The 21,876-nt window shown below is 48.4% G+C and overlaps 1 protein-coding gene across 1 annotated transcript in view; it reads left to right on the top strand.

Annotated features, from left to right (window-relative positions):
* The first annotated feature begins 503 nt into the window (after positions 1 to 503).
* The window catches only part of ADCY3 (adenylate cyclase 3), a 98,838-nt gene continuing 77,465 nt past the window's right edge, over positions 504 to 21,876 (top strand). The window contains exon 1 of the mRNA XM_012652541.1: positions 504 to 1,178. Coding sequence (XP_012507995.1) covers positions 504 to 1,178 — 675 coding nt within the window. The remainder of the gene's footprint in view (positions 1,179 to 21,876) is intronic.

Here is a 21,876-nt window from a genome sequence, read left to right as displayed (position 1 = left end):
GGGAATTTAGGTGAGGAAGTCAGGGATGAAGAAGTCAGAAAGGAGAGATGACACGGAGACCGGGAGCCAGGGATGGAGAGGTGGCTAGGCCCCTCGACAGCCCAGGGACAGGAAATTAAGTGTCCGGCGCAGACGGGACTAAGTGTGTGTGCGGTGGGTAGTGGTGTGAGCGAGACGGTGGCGGGGACGGCTCTGGTTTGGAGGCTTTTCCAGCAGGGAGTCTCTTAGGAGAAGTAGGGTGGGTCACGCGGAAACCACAGGGTGGGAAGGAAGAGGTGCTTCTACTTAGCAATGTCCTTTTAAGTTCTAGGTTATCAGTGCTACCTGTTCTCTGGAAACCCACTCTGCGTTCCTGCCGGAGGTGGCCGCCCCTCAGTGCCAGCTAAGAAGAGGCCCTCGGCCCTCCCTGGGTCTCAGAGAGCCCTGGTAGACGGCCCATTCCGGAGACCTTCCTCCGTTCCCACTCCGCTTCTCCAGGCCAGTAGAAGCAGACACCAGCCAGGATGCCGCGGAACCAGGGCTTCTCCGAGCCCGAGTACTCGGCCGAGTACTCAGCCGAGTACTCCGTCAGCCTGCCCTCTGACCCTGACCGCGGGGTGGGCCGGACCCACGAAATCTCTGTCCGGAACTCGGGATCCTGCCTGTGCCTGCCTCGCTTCATGCGGCTGACCTTCGTGCCGGAGTCCTTGGAGAACCTCTACCAGACCTACTTCAGAAGGCAGCGCCACGAGACCCTGCTGGTGCTGGTGGTCTTCGCAGCCCTCTTTGACTGCTATGTGGTGGTCATGTGCACCGTGGTCTTCTCCAGCGACAAGCTGGCTCCCCTCGCCGTGGCCGGGATTGGGCTGGTGTTGGACATCATCCTCTTCCTGCTCTGCAAGAAGGGGCTGCTCCCCGACCGGCTCACCCGGAAGGTGGTGCCCTACCTGCTGTGGCTGCTGCTGACAGCCCAGATCTTCTCCTACCTGGGCCTGAACTTCACTGTTGCCCACGCGGCCAGCGACACGGTGGGCTGGCAGGCCTTCTTTGTCTTCTCCTTCTTCATCACGCTGCCCCTCAGCCTCAGCCACATCGTGGCGATCTCTGTGGTCTCCTGTACCGTGCACACGCTCGTCTTGGGGGTCACCGTGGCCCAGCAGCAGCAGGACCAGCTGAAGGGGATGCAGTTGATCAGGGAGGTGAGTCCTGCCTTCCTCCCCACCCTGTGGCTTCCCCGTCCATCAGCTCTCAGCCCAGGTGGGGCCTGTTTGCAGTGGGGGAGGATTGTCTTCTTTGCCCTTGAGTCAGGACTTGTCGGGGCCTCTGGGGCTGTCAGCTCCTGTGCATCTCCACACCATAGCCCGGGGTTTGCCTGTGCTTGGCCCTAGGGAACAGGGGCTGTCAGGACATGGGGCCTCAGGGCCACTCTTCACCTGAGCCCAGCCTGAGTGGGCGACAGGACGGCCCCCAGGGCTGGGCTTGAGGCAGCACTGTCCTGCCCATCCCATCAGGGACCAGGAGGGCCTCTTGTGGGGAAGAGGGCCCCTTGGATTCCGATCTCTGGCCTGACCTTGACCAGTGTGGACTCAGTGCTCCGCTGTCAATGGGGATAAGGTTTGCCCCGCCTGCGTGACGTGACGGTTGTCGGGATCATGGGGAAAGTGAGGGGAGCGCGTGAGGAGAGGGAAGCTGCGATTGTCGTCTGTCCTGCTTCTGCTGCCCGGCTCAGGGTGCCCGAGCAGTTAGGTGACGTGGGGAGTGGTGGTCTCCCCACTAAAGGTGTGGTGTGGGGGCACAAATGGGACAGTCATGGAGGACACGTTCTACTGGAAGGAGTGGGATTTTGGCACCAGCTTAACTAATAGTATTGCGTTCCCGCTGAGTATGGAGACCCGGACCTGAGGCAGCCCATGTCCCTGGAGAGCCAGCAAACCAGTCACCAGGGAACGAGGTGGAGACGTTTGCATCTGGCTTTGGCGCCCAGCCTGCCATCCTCGTGCTGACGGATGGTTGAGAAAGGCTTCCCCACTTCCCGTCCCTGGGTTTCTCTGGTGGGTAGAGGGCCCTGCTCCTGCTCCAGCCCTGTTCTGTGGAGGGTGGGGCTGGGATGGAGTCAATGCTGAAGCAGTGACGTGGGTGCCAGGAGAGGCAGGGCGAGCCTGGAATTCGTGCTGACCTGAGCCTCCAGCAGTCCTGGGGGTCAGTGACGGGGCCCTGGCGGCTGGCCACTGTGCGCGGTGTCAGGTGAACAGACGTAATAGTTCACTCCTTTGCTACTTTATCCACTCATGCCCCAGCCTTCTGATTTGTTCTAGAAGTGGTCAGAGGATGTTAGCACAGGCAGGAAGGAGACACAGAGAGGGGCAGTAACTAGCTCGTGGCCACCCAGCTCATCCGTGGCAGAAACAGGTGTGCTGACCCCAGCCCAGGGCTCCTGCATGATGGAGCAGCGTGTGTGTGTTCCGCGGGGTGTTTGTCCTGTTAGACCGAGAGCTGCCTGAGAGCAGGAACTCTGCCTCCCACCCCACCTCCTGGGGACAGTGACTGTCAAATCTCGGTAGGAAGCACAGTTTGGAGGGGGCTCTGGGTCTCTGTTCTCTGACTAGGTGGAAACACCAGTCATTTCCATTCAGGCCCTGTATTAACTGGTCCTCGGTTGTTTTTAAAGTTTAGCTCTGAGGGACTTTGGGATGACCTTCTGCCCATGTCGCTCTGGGCCTCATCTGCCCAGGTAAGCAGGAACTTATTTTGAGACTCTTGGAGCTCCCAGGGACAATGGCTGCAGGGCCATGATCCAGACAAGGCCACGGGATGGGCCAGGGCCTGGGCATCTCACCATGTCACTACTTGGCGATCATTTCCGAGCCCACGATTGCTGGTCTCCTTTGGGCAGTGCTAAGAAACAAAACTCCTAAAACTTAGGAAACAGAAAAAAAATAGAAAAATAAGTAAATCAGGAATAAAAACATTAGCATCCCAGGGGATCCCGACCTTGACATGGAATAGAAGGGGAGGGCAAGGGACCTCTCAGGGTCCGGTTGGGAGCCTGAGATAGAAGGCAAGAGGCCCCAGCTTACAGTGGGCTGTGTTCCAGAAACTTCTGAGTCACTTGTTTGGGACTAATGTGACTTTTGAAAAGGTGCCTGGGTTCCCAGGCCTACCCACCGAAGTCTCCCTTAACTCACAGCTTCCCTGTATTCAGTCTCTGAACACTGTGGAAATCAAGCCCAGGGCAGCCTGCGTTGCCGTGGGGAGGGACATCTGGGACACCCGTGTCCCCTGAGCCTGGGAGTGAAGCGTCATTCACCTGCCCCGCTGCTCCTCTGGGCCTGCATTGCCTCCTGGGGTGGGGCTGGAGGGAGGGGTGTGAGAACTAGGCGGCCAGGCCCCTTCCCACCAGGGTGGCTCCCAGAACTTTCTCCAGGCTCCTTCACTGGCACCACCTTTCGCACCGTTTCCCTGCACACGTGCCTCCGTTTATCTTCCTCGTCTCCATCATCTGTTGACTCTGGCCAGGGACTCCCTCTTGGGTAGGTGGGGGATGAACTGAGCTTCCCGGTTAGAAGCAGACACCTGCATTCCTGGGGGCTTGTGAGTTTTGTGGTTTTGTAGCTGCTGTCACCCACAGCACCGAAGAAGTATTCCCAGTGTCAAAAGTCTTCCTCTGCAGCCCTCATACCCCAAACCCGTATGGGCTCCACGGGGAAGGACAGAAGGTACACATGGGCTCTCAGCAGCCTGAGGTGTCAGAGGCCGGCCAGCCAGCCTGTCCTGGGCTCCTCTCAGGAGGCCAACAGGTGGGGCTCCCATAGGACAAGCCGGTGGTTGGGTGTGTAGGATTGGGGTGGGGCTGGGGTGTCATTGATTAGTTAGTGAGTGAATATTACTGGTCAAGGAGTGTGGGCCATGCAGCCTGCAGTGTCTGGGGGTAAGGAGGGTCAGGCCATTGGACAGTCAGGCTGTGGGGGAGGGTGGATGATCTGGAGCAGCTGTGGCTGGCAGGGTTTGCCCAGGTCCTGCTCTTGACTGCCCAAACTGCCCCTGGGATGAGTTGAGCAGGCAGGAGGGGCCAGAGCAGGACCAGGACCAGCAGCTGAATGGTGGGGGTGACGGAGCAGGGCCCCAAAATCTCGGCCAAGACTGCTGGGAGTATTTCTTTGGCTGGGAGCTGCTTCGGAGACCCTCACACACCCAACGTACACCTGCCAGCTTCTGACAGCATCATGAAAGGGATGGGTCTATGACAAAGTAGGGGATAGGAACCCTGCCAAATGTTATGTAGCCTCATTTCATAGCAGAAAAGCTATTTGGGAGCAAAATCCTGCCATGGAATGAATAGCCTGTGAAGATCTTTACTCACAAAGTAAAACACGATGAAGCTGTGGATGTGGCATTCCTTTCGCACCTACAAATTACACAGCAAATCATTTAGCTAGTGAACCAATGTTTGCTCCTAGGGTTGGAGGGAGCTGCGGCAGGGAGAGTGATAGGGAGGGAAGCAGGCTGCAGTTAAATGTTGCATGCACATCATCCCATTTAATCCTGGGCGTTGCTGGCTCCATTTCACAGATGAGGAAACTGAGGCTCAGTGAGGTTGAAAGGAGGTGTAGGGGCTAGATGACTGGGGAAGGGTCACGGGTGAGTGGAAAGGTGGGATGAGGCCTTCTCTGGAAGCCTCTCTTTCTCTGGAACCCAGGCATCTGGGCCTCCTTCCTGTTTCTCTGGTTGCCCCCAAATGTCTTTGCTAAGCAACATGGAAGAACAGTGCCAAGAGACAGAAGGCCCTAAAATACAATAGGAAGCACCTCCCCCACCCCTGGGAATTGGATGCAAAGAGGGGAGAGGCCCACGACAGACTGTTCCTTGTGTGTACGTGCCTGGAAATGTGTGAAAGATGCAGGGGCATGAGCTGGAACGGGAGCTGTGGTGGGGGCGGGGCAGGAAGCAGCCAGGTGGGAGAGGTGCAGGACACAGTTTGGAGACTGCAAACTCAACCCGGTTCCTGGCCCTTTGTCCCAGGATGGGAGAGAACTGATCACCCCTCCATGAAAAATATGTAGATGGGCATCAGTGGAGGAAGTAGGATGTGAGGAAATGCATAGAAGGGAACTTTGGGGGCCACCAGATCCAACTGCATGTGACGGAGAATGGTCAGTTATTGAACATGTAAACAACTTTTTGGAAAATCGACCCCCATCCCTTCCCCAGTGGCAGTTTTCTGTGGCCTCTTCTGATCCTTACGTCTGTGTAAACAGCTTTTCCAGTTCGTCATCCTCATGCGTACACAATTTCGGCCCCACCTTTCACCCACATTGTTTCACTGACATTTTGCTGTGAACGTTGGAGTCCTGTGTGTATTATTTTATTTTATTCTTTTTTTTTTGGGGGGGGGGCAGAGTCTGGATCTGTTGCCCTGGCTAGAGTGCCGTGGCATCAGCCTAGCTCACAGCAACCTCAAACTCCTGGCTCAAGCGATCCTCCTGCCTCAGCCTCCCGAGTAGCTGGGACTACAGGCATGCGCCACCATGCCCGGCTAATTTTTTCTCTCTCTATTTTTTTAGTTGTCCAGATAATTTCTTTCTATTTTTAGTAGAGACGGGGTCTCGCTCTTGCTCAGGCTGGTCTCGAACTCCTGCCCGTGAGCGATCCACCCGCCTCGGCCTCCCAGAGAGCTAGGATTACAGGCGTGAGCCACCGTGCTGTTTATTATTTTAAATCAGCACTCTATAGTCAGCAGGTTTTTCTAGAGCAAAAACTGAAGCCCAAGCTGGGTCAGCAGTGAGTGACTGGGTAGTTTTGTATGTGCACACGTGTACACACACACACACACACACACACACACACACACACAGACACAGAGACACTTCTGGGCTTGGTGTGCCCAGCCGTCATGGTAGATCCTCCATGAGATGGAGTGGCTGGGACTCCAAGGTTATTCTTGTTTAGCAGTTTTTTCATAAACAGCACATCCCAGGAGGGTGGTCCAACCCCGAGTAATCATTCTGACTCCACCACCCCCAGCTGTCCCCCACCAAAGTACACATTCTTGATGATAGACTTGATGGGTTTGTGCCCCCACCTGCACTTCGGACTCAGACACACCTGTGTGCAGGTCGAGGCCCATGAGCAGGGCCTGCGTCGAGGTGGCTACACTCACTGAGCCCTTGCTGTGTTACAGGTAAGTGTCTCCCAGCAAGAGGCAGATAATTCCATCTTACAGATGGGGAAACTGAAATGCATGATGCGACTGAAAGGACCTATCCAGGCCACACAGCTAGTAAGTGGCAGGACTCCAACCCAGGCAGTAGGAGCCCAGAGCTCCTCCTTTTCTGTAATCATGAAAGAGCCCCTGAGATACAGTTCCAGCAGTGTTGGGTTTTTGGTTTCTCAACCCACAAGCGTTAGCAGAACAACTTGGGGCTGAGGAGTGTTGCTAAGGGTGTCATCAAGGAGCACAGCTGTGTGCGGTGTCGAGCGTTGCGACCAACGGCCCTCATCACCCTGCGTGGCTGCAGGAGGTATCGCTGCATTACAGGACAGCGTAGTAACTTCTGTCCGTAACAGTGATCGACTCATCAAGAAAATATTAAATTACTTTTATATATAAAGTGGAATGTGGTGTTGTATTCTAAAAACATTTTCCTCAGAAGTGGAACACACAAGCTTGAACAAATAGGGATTATATTTTGACTGTCGAGGAAATTCAGTGATGTGAACGGTTCATTTCTCGATGGCCTTACTGAATGTATACCCACTCATTTACCGTGTGTTTCAGTTATCCATTGCTACATAACGAACAGTCCCAAACTTAAGGGCTTAAAAGAATAAGTTCATTATTTCTGATGAGTCTGTGGGTTGGCTCTGTTCGGCCGGGTTGTTTTTCTGCTTCATGTGGCACAGGCTGGGGTCACTGACTTGGCCGCCCGGACCGTTTCATTCGGCCAGCAGCAGTCAGCTGATGGCCATGCTGGCAAGTCCAAGAAGGCTTTACTCGTGTCTGAAGCCAGGGAGCTCCTGCACGTGGCTAGCTTGGGCTTCCTCACAGCATGAGGTCTCAGAGAAAGTGGAAGCTACCAGAGTTTTAAAGGCTAGGCTTGTGACTGTAGGTTAAAGCAAGTCACAAGGCCAACTCAGATGTGAGAGGAAATTGCTTCTGCCCCTTGATGTGTGAGTGACATGTGCATATGGGGACGAAATGAATTGATGGTGGCTGTCTCTGATGCTGTCTACCACACCAGGAGGCATGGGGTGGGAAGGGGTGCTGGGGAAAAGGGACTGAATAAAGCCATGAGTCTGGGTGGGGTTCAGAATGCTCTGTGACCACAGAATGCCTCAAAAGTTAGAAATGCGGTCCAGAGCCAGCCATGAAACTCCATTAAGGTATTGATTCTCTATGGAATTCAGTACATTATTTTTAAGATTTTTGGAAAGCTTCAGAAACTTCACTGCGTAGAAAAGGTGATGGCTCAGAGTTCTGCACAGGCTTTGCCTTGCCTTACGTGTGTAATAAGAATTAGTCTTCTTTCCTTCTCAAACGCGCAATAGCCCATGTGTCCAGGACACTGGGCGAGGTCATAGGGCAGGCAGCTTGATCACAACCCCGGCACCAGTCCTGTCCCTTTGTCTGCACATACCAGCTGGGCAGGCAGCCTGGCTGTGATGTTTGTATTCCTTCCCCAGGAGGTGGGGATTTGCACGTGCACAAACTTCAGAAACATGTGAGTGTGTTTCTCTTGGCAGGTTGTCATTTACCTCAAGGAAGATTAAGACCAATAGTAGGATTACTTTACAGCCCCTTGCAGTGCCGTGGTTGTGACAGTCACTCCATGAATGTTTGTTGAATACATTCATTCCAGCTTTGCTTTTACCTTTATTTCCTTCCTCGTAAACTCTTACTGAGCGTTTGATAGATTTTGGGCTAGACAGAGAAGACCAAGGGAAATGTTCCAGTGTTAATCCAAGTGATTTGAGAATAGTAGTTTTTTATAGCAGGATTTATATGACTGTTCAAGGGTGCTAATCAGTACTTCTTTGCCACTTGTTAATAAAGATGCTTTCTGGTCCAGGTAAAAAGCAGGAATAGAGGAGAGATTTTAGGAGCCTAGAAAATGAGTCATTGATATCCTATTGTCCTAGTTCTAATCTCATCCTTGGGCAAAAATGGTTTGCATAAGATCACACAGAAGAGTGGCTGGGCCGAGTTAGAGCTCTCCAAGTCCCATCTCCCCTGGTGGCTCCTCCAGTCTCAGGAGCAACCTTATTCCTTCTATCACTTATTGCCATCTGCCAGGGCTGCAAGCATTGTTCCAGGCAGGGTATACCAGGAATGAATAAAGCTCGGCCCCTGCTCTCAGGGAGCTCACGGGCTGTGACACAAATCCTGTTAGAGAGAGCCTGCCTGGCGAAACTGAGGCTGGCTTCTGAAGAGCTGGCCATTGAGTTGGGTCTTGAGGGCTGAGTAGGAGTTTGCCAGGTGGGGCAGTGGGAACAGGGCTTTTCAGTCAGAGTCACAGAGGTTCTCACTTGTTTGGGGCTGGTGAGAATGACTGTAACAGGGACACAAATGGGTGGCAGGAGCCGGAGAGACAAGTGTAGAGAAGCCAGAGAACAGGAGGGCTAAGAAATTGGGCTTTAGTCTTACTACGATTGGGTTACATGGAAGGAGTTGAAGCAGGGGACAGGTAGGGTCTTGTTTGCGTTCACTGGGAGGATCATTCTGGTGGACTTGAGTGAAGCCAAGACCCATTAGGAGGCCATTGAAGTCGTCAAGGCATGACGCCGCGAGGACCACCCACCAAGACAGAAATGATGGGTGGGGATGAGTTTGGTTTGAGGTGTCCATGGGACATCCACGTGGAACTCTCAGATTATTCAGTGGATAATTGTTGAACACCTTTTGTATACCAGGCCCTGTGTTCAAGATCTGGAGCTTGGAAGAAAGGTCTAGAGTTACAGGTTTGAGAATCATCAGCATTTGAGTGGTACCTACGGCTGTAGGGAGGATGAAGGGTTACCCAGGGAGAGTGTCTGGAATCCAGGGGGAAGAGGTAGGACCCCACCCATAACCTCTCCCTGTCTTTGCCTTCAGTCCAGGTCCCTGGTTGTCCCAGGTAGCCCACAGTGGGTGGATGGACCATGTGGGAGCAGGAGGCAGCCCCTGTCTGCCGGTATTTTGCACCATTGATTCCCTTGCACTGGGGAGACTTAAGAGAAGCCAAGGCAAGGTGGGGCCCTGGTGCCAGGTGAGGGACTGCTTCTCATTGTCCTACCTGGTAAACAAGGTCACGGAGTATCACTGTGTTACCTACAGGGGAGGGGTCGATAATGTATGTAGACGCGCCTTACAAACTACACAGCACCGTGCAAATGCTAGTTATTTCTTTATTATTAATGCATTTAATCTTGGCAGACCATCTCTGATCTTTGAACTATGAATGAATCAGACCAAGTTTATTCATTATCCTTTTTTTCATATCTTTTTTGTGTCATCAACTGGCTCTTTTGTCCTTGATGTGAAAGGATTATTGCTAAGAATGTTTTAAATTATAAAATGTTATATAATATTGCAGAATATTGTACTATTCCTTTTCTGTAGGGCATTTGGCTACTCTTAATTTACTAATTTTGTTTATTTATCATTTACATTTTATTGTTATTTATATGTTATCTCTGCAAGCCCATTATCTCGCTCCTTTTCTCCTCCTGGTCATTTTCTGTCTAATGCTTCTGCCTGCCTTTGTTCATGTTTTCAGCTGTTTATTCGAACAAAATTCCTCTTTGTGGTTCCTAAGGAATTCTCTTTGATTAGAAATGAATCTGTTCCTTTCCTTTTACCCTTCCTCTCCTCGAGAACACTTTCCTTCTTGTAAACAGAGAAGTGAGTGACGTGTTTCAGAAGAAATCTGCACCTCTCATTGGCTCCATTCGAAAGCCCCACATAAGCAACTGGATGTGGACTTTCCCAAGATTTCCGTGGCTGTGGTTGCTGTTCCCACGCCTCTTCAAGATTGGTCTCCATGAAATGTCGTTGGTGTCAGCTGAGTCAGATCTCGTATCATAAGGCCACAGCAGCCTCCTGTCCAGCTCTAGGTGGGCTCTCAGCTGCCCTTGAGGGCTGAGCTTTTCACCCAGGGGGACAGGCCCTGAGGAATTTGTCCCCATGGGCCTGATTCTTTAAGATTGACTGATGAGCTTGGGGCCTGGTCACCATCCTGATCATGGTAGGTGGGTGGGGGAGGTAAGACCATGTCTGTCGTGTGGTACAAATTTGCTGCCAATTCCTAAGGAACCAAATCCGTCATTTCCTGAAGGGGAATCTGAGCAAAGGGCATTTCATGGTGCTGAGAGTGGTTTGTCACCCCCGGCAAGACCGGAGTGGACTCTGCTTCCCAGGGGCTCGTTTCCTAGTGCAGATGACTGACGGCCAGACACGTGGCCCACAGCCTCGCTCTGCTGCTCTGTCTCTGCAGGACTCCTGCACGTGCTCACAGTTTATCTCCCACTGGGGTAGTACTGGGCGCTCTGAGAACACATTAGTCTCCCCCGTATTTGGGGTCGTAGTTGTTAATGCTATATTGCCCAACTCCGGGGACAAATTTGGGACATTGCTTCTTTATTTCAGTAAAGAGCCTAACATAGGGTGGTTAATTTAGGTAGCATTTCCTGTTCCTTGCGTGTGTCTTGTCTCAGATCCAAGTGGCCTCTACACTTAGGAACCAGTGAAGGGACCTTGTGAGACTCAGAGGAGCATGACCCCTGGGTGGGCCTTCTGCGTTGGGACTCTGGGTAAAAGCACTGGCTTCACAATCATCTGACTTGAGTCACCTCCTGGCCCCCCACATCCCAGCCGTGAGATCTTGGGTAAGTCGTTTAAGTCTAGTTTCTCCTCCTCCTCCACTGGGATATGCAACAGGAACTAGAAATGGTCGTTGCTCAGGCTGTCACTGATGTTGTTATTATTATGGGCTCCGAGGAAAAGGAATTTTAGAGAAGCCTAGGCCAACCCCAAGGGAGGAGGAGCAGCTCCCGTTCCTTCTGGGATGTCTCGAGGGCACCTTGGCTGCCACAAGAGCTGCCCTTGCCTCCTGGCTGGGGAGCCCCTGACATCTGCCCCGGCTCGGCCCTATCCAACCCATCCTTGTTCCCCAATCCCTGCCTGGGTGTTGGGCCCTCACCCCCTGTTTAATAAATACCCACATTCAGTTTTCCTAGACAGATACCTGTCTTTTAAAAAGAAACCTCAAAATGCATATCCTCACAATTACTGAACATTTCCCCACAGTGATTAAGAAAAAATAAACTTTACCTTCAGATCTTCCTGTAGTGATCATGGCTTTGCTTGCTGGGCAGGGCTTCTGTTAACTAATTCTAATAATCGGGAAAAAAACGAAACAAACAGCACAGTAGTGTAACGGGGCATAGGAAACAGAAGAGGGGGAGGAAATTTAGAAGGGGGGCTACTGTTGTTTTGGTTGCGTTTATACATGTTACAGAGAATGTACTTTTTACACGAAGTTCTCGAAGTTCTCCACGAGGACAAAGAATACTGTGCTTTTGATGCAGATTTTTCTTTTCTGTTTCTTTTTTTCTTTTTTGGCATCATGACAGTGGCCTTTCATTTAACATCTTTTTCCTTTATACCATATTTTTGGGAGGAATGAATTAAGAGTAGGCAGTGTGTGGGAGGGACGGTGAAGGTCTCTGCAGTGACGTGGAGTGGAGGAATGACAAATGTGCTCTTTCGTTGATCAAATCACTTGAGCTATGTAGAACTTGGTTCTTTTATTTAGAATAAAGGTGGTCTGGTTGCAAACCGATAGCATCATGTTAGGAACATGGGCTCGTAGGGTGTCCTCGCCAGCCCTGGGTGACCTCACTGGTTCCCCTGAGCTTCAGAGTCCTTTGTCCTCACCAGGGTTAGTGACGCACAACTCATGAGACTTACCATTGGATTTGGGGGAGGGAAGGATCGTGGAGCTCACTGTCCACCTTGCAGGCTCTGCTGTGGTGTCCCCGACACATCCTCTAATCCTTCCCTTTCTCCAGGGACGGGGGCAACTCGCTGTCCCTCACAACCTCCTTGGTCTGAGGACTTTCTTAGAACTAGTTACATATCACATTTACGTAGGTCTTTTTATCTACATTATGTCATTCAGTCCTCACACCCACTCTGCGAGGTGGATATTCTTGTCACTGGCATTTTATAGAAGAGAAAGTGGAGGAGGAACAGTGAGGGCGAGGAAGGCTCCCAGGCTCACCCGGGGAGACGCAGCGCTGGCTGGTCTCAAAGCCAAGTCTTCTAGAGCCAAATGCAGTCAAAAGTCGTCTTCTCTGAGACTGAAATAGGTAGTTGGTCAGTTGATGTCAAAAGTTCAATTACTGTGGTGCTGGTTACACAACTGCTGTGTCAGAACACATGAACTATACACCAAAAAAGTGAATTTTACTGTGTGTGAGACAAGGGAACAAGTAAACAACTAAAGAGAGATGTGGTGAGCACAGGTGTCAGCAGCTGATCTCGATGTACAGGTGACCCTGAACAATGCGGGGCCTGGAGCAGTGACCTCTGCGCATTCACAAATCTGCGTGTAACTTTTGACTTCCCCAAAACATAACCGATAGGCTGCGTTGACCGAAGCCTTGCTGATAACCTAAACAGTCAGTTGACACATATTTTATACGTTGTATGTGTTAAATACTATATTTTTACAATAAAGCTAGAGAAAAGAAAATGTTACTAAGAAAATCATAAGGAAGAGAAAATATATTTACTGTTCATTAAGTGGAAGTGGATCATCATAAAGGTCTCCATCCTCGTCTTCACGCTGAGGATGAGGAGGGAGAGGAGGAGCGGTTGGCCTTGCTGTCTCAGAGGTGGCAGAGGTGGAAGAAAATCCACCCCTAAGTGGACCCCTTGTCGTTCAAACTCATGTTGTTCGAGGGTCGCCTGTAGCGCGAGAAGAGCTATGGTACCTTAACAGACACTCTGGGACCAGGAGGGAGTTGACTTGGATGGGGCACCATGGACCGTTTGGGGTGATGGCGGCGTTCTGTATCTTGATTGGGGATGTATCACACAGCTGTACACGTGTGTCAACACTCACCAGAATATACACTTAAAATGTGTGCAATCTGCTAAAACTCAGTAGATTTTATAAAAAGTAAAATACAGGAATCACAAAAATTGTATACATATATATATTTATATGTATTTTAAATGGCTTGTTTGAATTGAAAGTCATTTAGCTGTGCAGTTATCTGCTGATCTTTTGTTGAAGGGGAGGTTCTTTCCTTCATATATAGGTACTTTAATTGCTGTTCTTTGTGCCTTTTTTAAAATCAGTACAAAGTCCTCTTAGATTTTTAAGACTTTTTTTCTTTTTTTGGCCAAATTTCTACTATGTCTTGCCTACCTCTAATTCAACAGCAGTTTCTTTTAGCTACTCACATTTATCAAAAATTTCCGAAATACTCACTTTACTTTTCTTAGAAACAACTATCTTCCTTTCACATTCATATTTTATCTGTTTAGGTTATATTTAATTAAATTATGTAAATATAATACCAAAAAACAACTGGCATAAACAGCTTGGGACTAAACATAACTGATTCTTGGGAAACACTCCAAAAGTTAGAGCAGAAATAAATGCACAAGCTTCCTAGAGAGGAGCCTGCCCCTGCACAGTAACGTCAGTCTGTTTGCAGACGGGGTGGTCCCACTGCACACCCCGTCCTGGCTCTAGTCTGTCCCCAGCAAGTGGCACCCATCTGTCTGTCGCGTTCCCCCAGCAGCGCTTCCAGTATTTTAGTTCGGCCATTGAGCTTGCCCTTGGTCTCCTCGGCCTAACCCGTCTCACTGTTCCAAGAAGTCTGCAGGGATGGGGTTCCTGGACCTTACATTGTGCTGGCCACTTTCTCTAGCTGCGGACTTAAGATGCATTACCCAGGAGTGCCGCCTCCTGTTTTACATACATTTTCCCCCAGGCTTCTCCCAGAACCTTGTCCTTCCTACGTCATTGCAGGACATAAATACTGGAGGTATAAATTCTCTAACTGTACATCTGGGATTGTGGGGAGGTCCCCCACTCCTGGAGAGTTTAGATGTCAGGCCTTAATGAAAGAGCCATTATCTGCATAAGAACTTAAGTTAATATAGAGAAACTCACTGCTGCCCAGATGCTAGGACAGCTCCGTAGAGACTGACGGAACGTTTCCCTGCCTGGCAGGATGTATTGTTTAAGGGAGTGGGGAAGCAGGGGAGGCCTTCCCGGGGACCATGCAGCCAGACCCGCTCTCAGGACTGGAGGGTGTGTTAGTGTCCCTCTGTGGCCTGCACACCCTTGCTGCCAACTCCCTTCCCTGTTGCTTCTCTGTCTTCCTGCCAGATCAGCAGAGATCAGTATGATTATCAAATTAACCAGAGTTCGACACATCCCTTCTTTGTCCGTTGTCTTACCGAGATGCTGTATTTGTCATTGGTTACTTAGAATGTATAATTTTAGCTGTGTGCCTATTGATGGACATTTATTTTGCATCCATATACTTTTGTATCTTTTTGTGCTGCCAAACGTGGTTTTGGAGACAGGTTTACACAGGTCTCTGAGTGCTAGGGATTCAGAGACGAGTGACCTGGGGTCTCTGCCTGCAAGGGAGGCCCTGCTCAGTTCATTTACTTTCTTAAAAAAAAGTTTATTATTGTCTGGTTGTGGGCCTGGTACAGAACAGTCGCTTCATAAATATTTGTTGAATATTGATGCATGAATTATTATTAGGTTCAACTACATGAAATTGCCAATGTCCAATCACTTTCAACTTACAAAAAATGGCAATTTCATTTCATGTGGTTCAATCTAATATAAAAGTAATGAACATGTTCACTATGGAAAACCTGGTAAATACTATATAATATGGAAAAATATTACCCATAATGCTATCCCTCAAGAGTAACTTATTAACTTTCAGGCCCCCTTTTAAAGATAGATATAAATATCGATTTTATTCTATATTATACAAATGCTGTTGTAAGAAAACAATTCAACCTAGGCAGAAGCATAAAGGATAAAAGTGAAAGTCTTCCTTCCCTCCCCTGCTCTTCTTCCCATAGGTAACTGTTGCCAAGTGTTTGGTGTGGAGGCTTCCAGACATCTGTCTATCAATTTGCATATTTATGTGAATATATGTACATATAGAACTGATAGATTATTATATAAGTTTATGCAAATCAGTGAAGTGAAACTCTACACATCCCTCCAGTGGCTGTAGTGTTTCTCTCAAGGTGATGACATGTACCTGCAGCCTGCAGCCCTTCCTCCTCCAGCCAGGCAGTCCCACTCGAGGTCCACGTTGGTGGCCTCTTCCAGGAACTGTGGCCACCCTTGGAGCTGAGGAAGAGCCAGGCTTGTCTGGCAAGCTGCTCCTGCCTGCTTCCATCTGTGACAGCAAGAAAGAAACTTTTAAGGTCCTACTGAGCAGGAAACCCAGGGACAGTCCAGCCTGGCAGGCTGATGGCAGGGATGTCAGGGAGACAGCAGCATCCCAGCTGAGAGCAAGGGCCTGCCCTTGGACTGGGTGCCTGCTGCGGGCTCCGGTCCTAAGGAAGTCGTTTATTCGTCCAGGCTGGAGAAGGCATCCAAATCAGTACGGCCGTCACCTTGCGTGGTGGTTTGTGGAGAGGGAGGCAGTGTGCCAGGAGGAGGGAAGCCAGGCCTGGAGCTGGGTGCCAGGGGCTCTGGGCAGCTCAGCTAACTTCTCTGGCCTCTGTGGGAGGGGGTGAGGCTCCATGGTCCGCAGGTCCTGATGAGTGTTAACATCCTTTGCATTTCTTCTTTTGTCTACTTCATAGGAATTTCGTCAGCGAACAGGAGTTGAGTTCAAACTCTGCCCCTCCGTGGGTGCTGGGGTCTCAGGCCATTTGATCTTGCCGAGACTTGATTTCCCCCTCCGTAAATGAGAAGGATGGAGGGGCATATGCCCAGTGAGTAAGAACCAGACTCGGGTCACTGGGTGTCCAAGACTGGACCTGCCACTTAGCAGGTCTGTGATCCCAAGTCGCATAGGTAGAACTGTTAGAATAGTGCCCGCTCATAAGCTTGCTATGACGGGGATGACATTGCCAGCTCTTGCAGGGTTGTGGTAAAGAATATATGAGACAGTGAGGAAAGCACTGTGTAAACCACAAGCCTCATCCAAATGCAAGCCTTATTATTTTATGTTTATCTGTAACTATGTAAAACCAAAAAACACATCCCTTTTGGGAGGTGCCAGATCGCATTCTACATGAGTGGAATTTACAAGTGGGGATGAGCTGGGGTTTGCACCTAAGGGATCTTGTTCCTGCTGCCTCCTCTCCCCCACCACCCACTGCTTCTGCCTGGAGGGATGGCTTTGGAGTGAGAGTGAGAGTGGGGGACATTACCGAGCTTTCCAGAAAAGAGGACACCCAGGCCCAGATGAGAAGTGACTTGCCTGAGGTCACACAGAGAGCCCACGTCAGAGCCTTGGTCTGTGGCCTCGGTGTCCTGGCTCCCTGACCGGTGCACCTCCGGCGCCTTCCAGAGGGAGCTGATAATGGCCCTGATGCCAGCTTGTGTCTGGGGCAGGGACCTGTGACAGGCACAGGAGCTAGAAAGGAGACAGGAAACCCAGAGACTTTCCTGTGAACGGGGTCTGTTCACGAGTGTCGTGTGGCTCTGCTTAGGGAGAGGTGGAGGTGGGGGAGCGCCAAAGGGTGTGGGTGGGAGGGGTAGGTGGGCTTCGGAATCAAGTGACATTGGGATGCGGGGCACTGAGCCGGGGGTGAGGGGGCAGCTGGAGTGTTGTGCGGTTGTACGGGGAAGGCGAAGGGAATGGCAGTGGAGATGGAGGGACGGCAGGTGACCTCCTGCGGCTGTGCTTGCCTGGAAGGTGCTGGAACCCTCTGCTGTTGAAAGGGTTTCCAGTGTAAAACGGGGTCTCCTCAGGCTGCAGACCTGCCGCTGCTCTTGGCTGTATAGTAAATTTTGCTTTCGTTCTCCCAGTCTCAGGAATTCTGTTTGCTTCACCAGGCCAGGGTCAGCTCCCCAGGGACCTGGAGGCAGGAGCCGTGTGGTTTCCTGGGACATGTTTGCCTGCTTCTGCTCCTCTGGCTTTACAAAAAGGAAGTCAGAGGCTGGAATGGTTCTGTTTTTGTTTTTTGTTGTTGTTTTCTAGCTCTTCAGAGGCTACATTGAGAGACCAATCTGAAAGTGAAGATCCTTAAAGGATATTTCCTCTGGCTGAGTATAATTGCTTAATCTGCTGTGTGGCTCATTTTTCCCTTCGGGAAAAGGAGAGGGGATGCCTGACTCACTCCTTCCTGAAGTGCTGTGTGCCCAGCTTCTCTCTCGGAGGAGAGTCCTGCACAGGCACGTTCTGATGTGAGCATTATTCTTACTCCCATCCCAGAGACAGCAGCTTCATTCTCCTCTTTTCTTCCGGATCTGAGGGTGGGGCTCACCCCAAGAAGACAGAAAGCAGGTCTTCAAGCCCTCCAGAGGCCTCTGTGACACACAGAGTGTGAGAGGCAGAGAGAAAGCCTCATGGAGGAGGCAGGACTGAGCTGGGCTGTGAAGGGGACGCTGGATTTGAGCCCTAACTTGCTAGGGGAGGCTATTGCTTGCCAGCAAGGTCTGGGGGATGAACATAGATGTGGGAACCTTTGACTTGAGAATTAGGTGTATGAGACAGTAAGAAAGAAGTCTAGGAGGTGATTTGGGATCTGAAATGGAGGACCAAAAAGGCCACATGAGATAGCTTTGACTACATTCTGCCGGCAGTGGGGAGTCATTGAAGATTTTGGAGCACGCGAGTGACCTGAGCTGAGCTGTCCTTCCGAAAGATCATTCTGGCAACAGAAGTGAGGGCCGTGAGCGGCAGAATATATAGGAACCTGCCTGTGTGTGGTGGAACACAGGTAGCTTACCTGAGCAATCAAAGGAAGCATAGGAGAGGGGGATTCATTCGGTCAGGATATACCGAGGACATGCTCGCGTGCTCAGTGTGTTAAAAGGTGAAAAATAGGGAAAAGTCTGGGTTGTCGCCCTTGCCAAACTTTCCATCTGATTGTGAGGATTTCCATACACTCCTCCCATAAACTGGGGAGACTTTCAAAGCCACCTGTGAGAAGGTGAGAGGTGAGAACACCAGATAACCACATGCAGCACAATAGTGGTGCAGAGATGGGAGTAACACTGATCAGCACCTGTTTCATGCCAGGCGCTGTGCCTGGTCCTCTGATCCTCACCCCAGTGCCCTGGAGCTTTCAGGGAGAGACTGAGGTGCTTTCCCAGGGACGCGCAGGCTGTTGGAAGGTGGGGCTGGTTTTCAGCTCCTGCTCTGTTCAGTCCCAGAGTCTTGGCTCTTCATGCTAAGCGGGGGGAGTTGAACCGGGCTTTGAAGCTAGTGTCAGCAATGGAGGTAGACAGTACCTTTTGTAAGTCTGGGTGGGGGGAGAGAGAGAGGCAGGGAGGGAGAGGAAAGAAGAAGGAAAAGGAGGAGGAGGAGGAGGATGTGGCTGGACTGGGGACCGGGACCAGGGCTGGCAATTAGGGAAAGACGGGGATACCTGTATGGTGGGCAAGAGGGATAGCGTTGAAAAGGGGGCAGATTGCTCTGCTTTCCATTCCTCTGAACTACCACAATGTCGTCTATCAAAAAGATGATAAGAGATTTCTGCTTCCAGTCAAGATTGAGAAAGACAGTCTGGAATTACCCTCCGACTGTAAATAACTAGGAACTGGATAAAATATAGGGAAAGTCTGCACAGTTTTGGGATAACAGGTAGTAGCAAGCTGTGATTCTTTGGGAAAAGAAAACTAACCAAGTGAGCCCTATCATTACCTAGGCTTTCTACCTGAAGATAATTCCACCTCTGTTTGGGAGGGAGAACCCAAACAGAGACTGGCAATATCAGTGAGTTGAGGACACAGAGATCAGAGTTTGGGGAGGCCACGGTTTCTAGAACAGAATACCCAAAAGGAGGAAGCTGCAAAGAGAAAGAACTCCAGAAATCTGTATAGGGACCCCATTGAATCTTTTGCTGAATATCAACGTGTTTATGCACAGAGTAAAACCCTATGAGACCATAGGAGAGCAACTGCTGAGGGAAGCTGTAAGACAAACAATATAGAGCCAGCACATGGCCAGGATTCAATTGAGTCCTCTCCAGCCAAAGAGGAGACTTCACTGAGTAAATGGGGCACTCTATAAAAACCCCAAAGTGTCATGCATCAGCAGTGGGGTATACTATTCCTGAATAAAGGGAATGTTAAGCTTGCCCTAATATAGCTTAAAAACAAACCTTGAAATAATCAAATTAATCCACAACTAATTTATCTGCCTAACAGAAAAATCTCCAGCACTCTTTAAAGGAATATACCAAAGTTCTGCAATTGGAAAATGGTAAAATTTACAATGTCAGACATCTAGTAAAAAATTACTAGACAAAGAAGGAAATGTGACTCATTAGCAAATGAAAAATCACCAAGAGAAATAGACTTAGCAATGTCAGAGATGATGGAGTTAGCAGAAGAGGGACATGAAAACAGCTAATATAAACATGTTTCATTTGCTCAAGCATGGTGAGGAGAGAAATGGAAAGTATAAAAAACCCAATAGAACTTCTAGAAATGAAAATTCAAAATATCAATTACAAAATAAAAAGTGAAAACTATGCTAGGCATGGTGGCTCATGCCTATAATCCCAGCACTTTGATAGGCTGAGTGGGAAAATTACTTGAGGCCAGGAGTTTGAGACCAGCCTGGGCAAGATAGTGAGACCCCGTCTCTAAAAAAAAAAAAAAATAAGCTGGGTATGGTGGCACATGCCTGTAGTCCCAGGTACTCAGGACGCTGAGGCAGGAGGATCACTTGAGCCCAGGAGTTTGAGGTTGCAGTGAGCTGATGATGCCACTGTACTCTAGTCTGGGCAACACAGCAAGACTGTCTCAGAGAGAAAAAAAAAAAAAGAAAAAAATAAACTACATAGGATTAATAAGTTAGACAATGCAGAAAAAATGATTAGTGAATTGAAGCTAGAGCAGTAAAACTGTCTAAAATCAAGCACATAAAAATATAGACAAAAAGTTATAAACAGCATTTATGGCATGTGGAACAATATAAAGCAGTCTAATATATGTAATTGGAGTCTCAGAAGAATAGAGAGGAGACAGAAAAAGTATTCGATGAAATAATGGTGGAAAAAATTCCAAATATGATGAAAACTCTGTACCTACAGTTCAAGAAACTCAACAAAACCTGAATAAAAATAGAGAATCACACCAAGTCATGTCATAACCAAATTGCTTAATAAAGGAACACTCATAAAAGCCACCAGAAAGAAGAGGGTGAGGGGGAGACACATTACATACAGAGGAACAAAGAGAAGAATGACAGCAGATACCTGATCTGAAATTATTCAAGGCAGAAGACAATAGAACATATTTAGAAGCAAAATGTATGACAAAAATAGTACAGAGGACAGGAGGGGAGAAATGAAAGTGTATGTTATAATTTTCTTATACTATATGTAAAGTAATACAATACTTGAAGCAGAATGGATTAAGTTAAAGATTTATACTGTAAGTCTCAGAGCCACTGAAAAAGCATAACAAGGAGGTATGACCCGTAAGCTAATAACAGAGATAAAATAGAATGGTAAATGAAATAATTCAAAATATGGCAGGAAAAGAGGGAAAAAGGAACAAAGAACAAATGAGACAAATAGAAGACAAAAAGCAAGATGATAGTTTTGTTCAGCCATATGCATAATAATAGTAAATGGAAGTGATGTAAGGACTCTGTTTAATAGGCAGATATTGTCAGATGGATAACAAAGCAAGAACCAACTATAAGCTATCATAAAGAAAACCATTTTAAATATAAAGACACAAATATATTAAAAGTAAAAGGATGAAAAAAGATGATCCATGCAAACGCTAATCAAAAGAAAGCTGGTGTGGCTATAGGTATCAGACAGGGTAGACTTTGAAACAAGGAATGTTATCAGGAATACTGAGAGACATTTTGTAATGATAAAGAAGTTAATTCATCAAAAAGACATCATAATCCTAAATACATATGCATCTAATGCACATGAGACAAAAACTGATTAAAGAAGTGTACAAATTTATAATTACATTGGAGATTTTAACACTCATCTTTCAGTTACTGTTAAAATAAGTAGACAAAAAAATACATATAGAACACTTGAACAACCTGAACAACCAGGGATATAGAACCCTCCACCCAACAGCTACAGAGAACATGTTCTTTTCAGGTGCACTAAAATGTTCTCAAAGACACATCATCTGCTGGGCTGTGAAATAAGACTCCATACATTTTTAAAAAGATTAAAATCTTACAAACTATGTTGTCTGACAAAAATGGATTAAAGTAGAAATAACAGAAATATATTTTGAGAATCCCAAAATATTTGGAAATTAACACATACCTAAAGAAAGAAAGAAATAAGAGAGATTAGAAAATGAATTAAATGAAAATGAAAACACACATACTGAAATTTATGGGATGCAGGTTAAGCAGTGCTTAGAGGAAAATGTATAGCATTACATGCTTATGCTGTAGTTCCCCCTTATCCATGGGGGCATATGTTCCAAGACCCCCAGTGGATGCCTGAAATCGTGGGTAATTCTGAACCTATATATACTATGTTTTTTCCTATATGTACAAACCTATGATAAAGTTTAATTTAAAAATTAGGCACAGTAAGAGATTAACAAAATTCCTTGAGTTTACACAGCTAAAAAAAAAAGAATAATTTTAAAAAGAGATTAACAACAAGAACAGTTATAACAATTGGAACATGTTTTCTGTTCACATCTTCCACCATGGATTTAATGCTTTTTCCATCTCAACTAAGCA

Source organism: Propithecus coquereli, unplaced genomic scaffold, assembly GCF_000956105.1.
Source record: "Propithecus coquereli isolate 6110/MARCELLA unplaced genomic scaffold, Pcoq_1.0 Scaffold39, whole genome shotgun sequence".
Taxonomy (NCBI): domain Eukaryota; kingdom Metazoa; phylum Chordata; class Mammalia; order Primates; family Indriidae; genus Propithecus; species Propithecus coquereli.
Note: the sequence above shows the minus strand (reverse complement) of the source record. Positions and strands in the feature narration are given on the sequence as shown.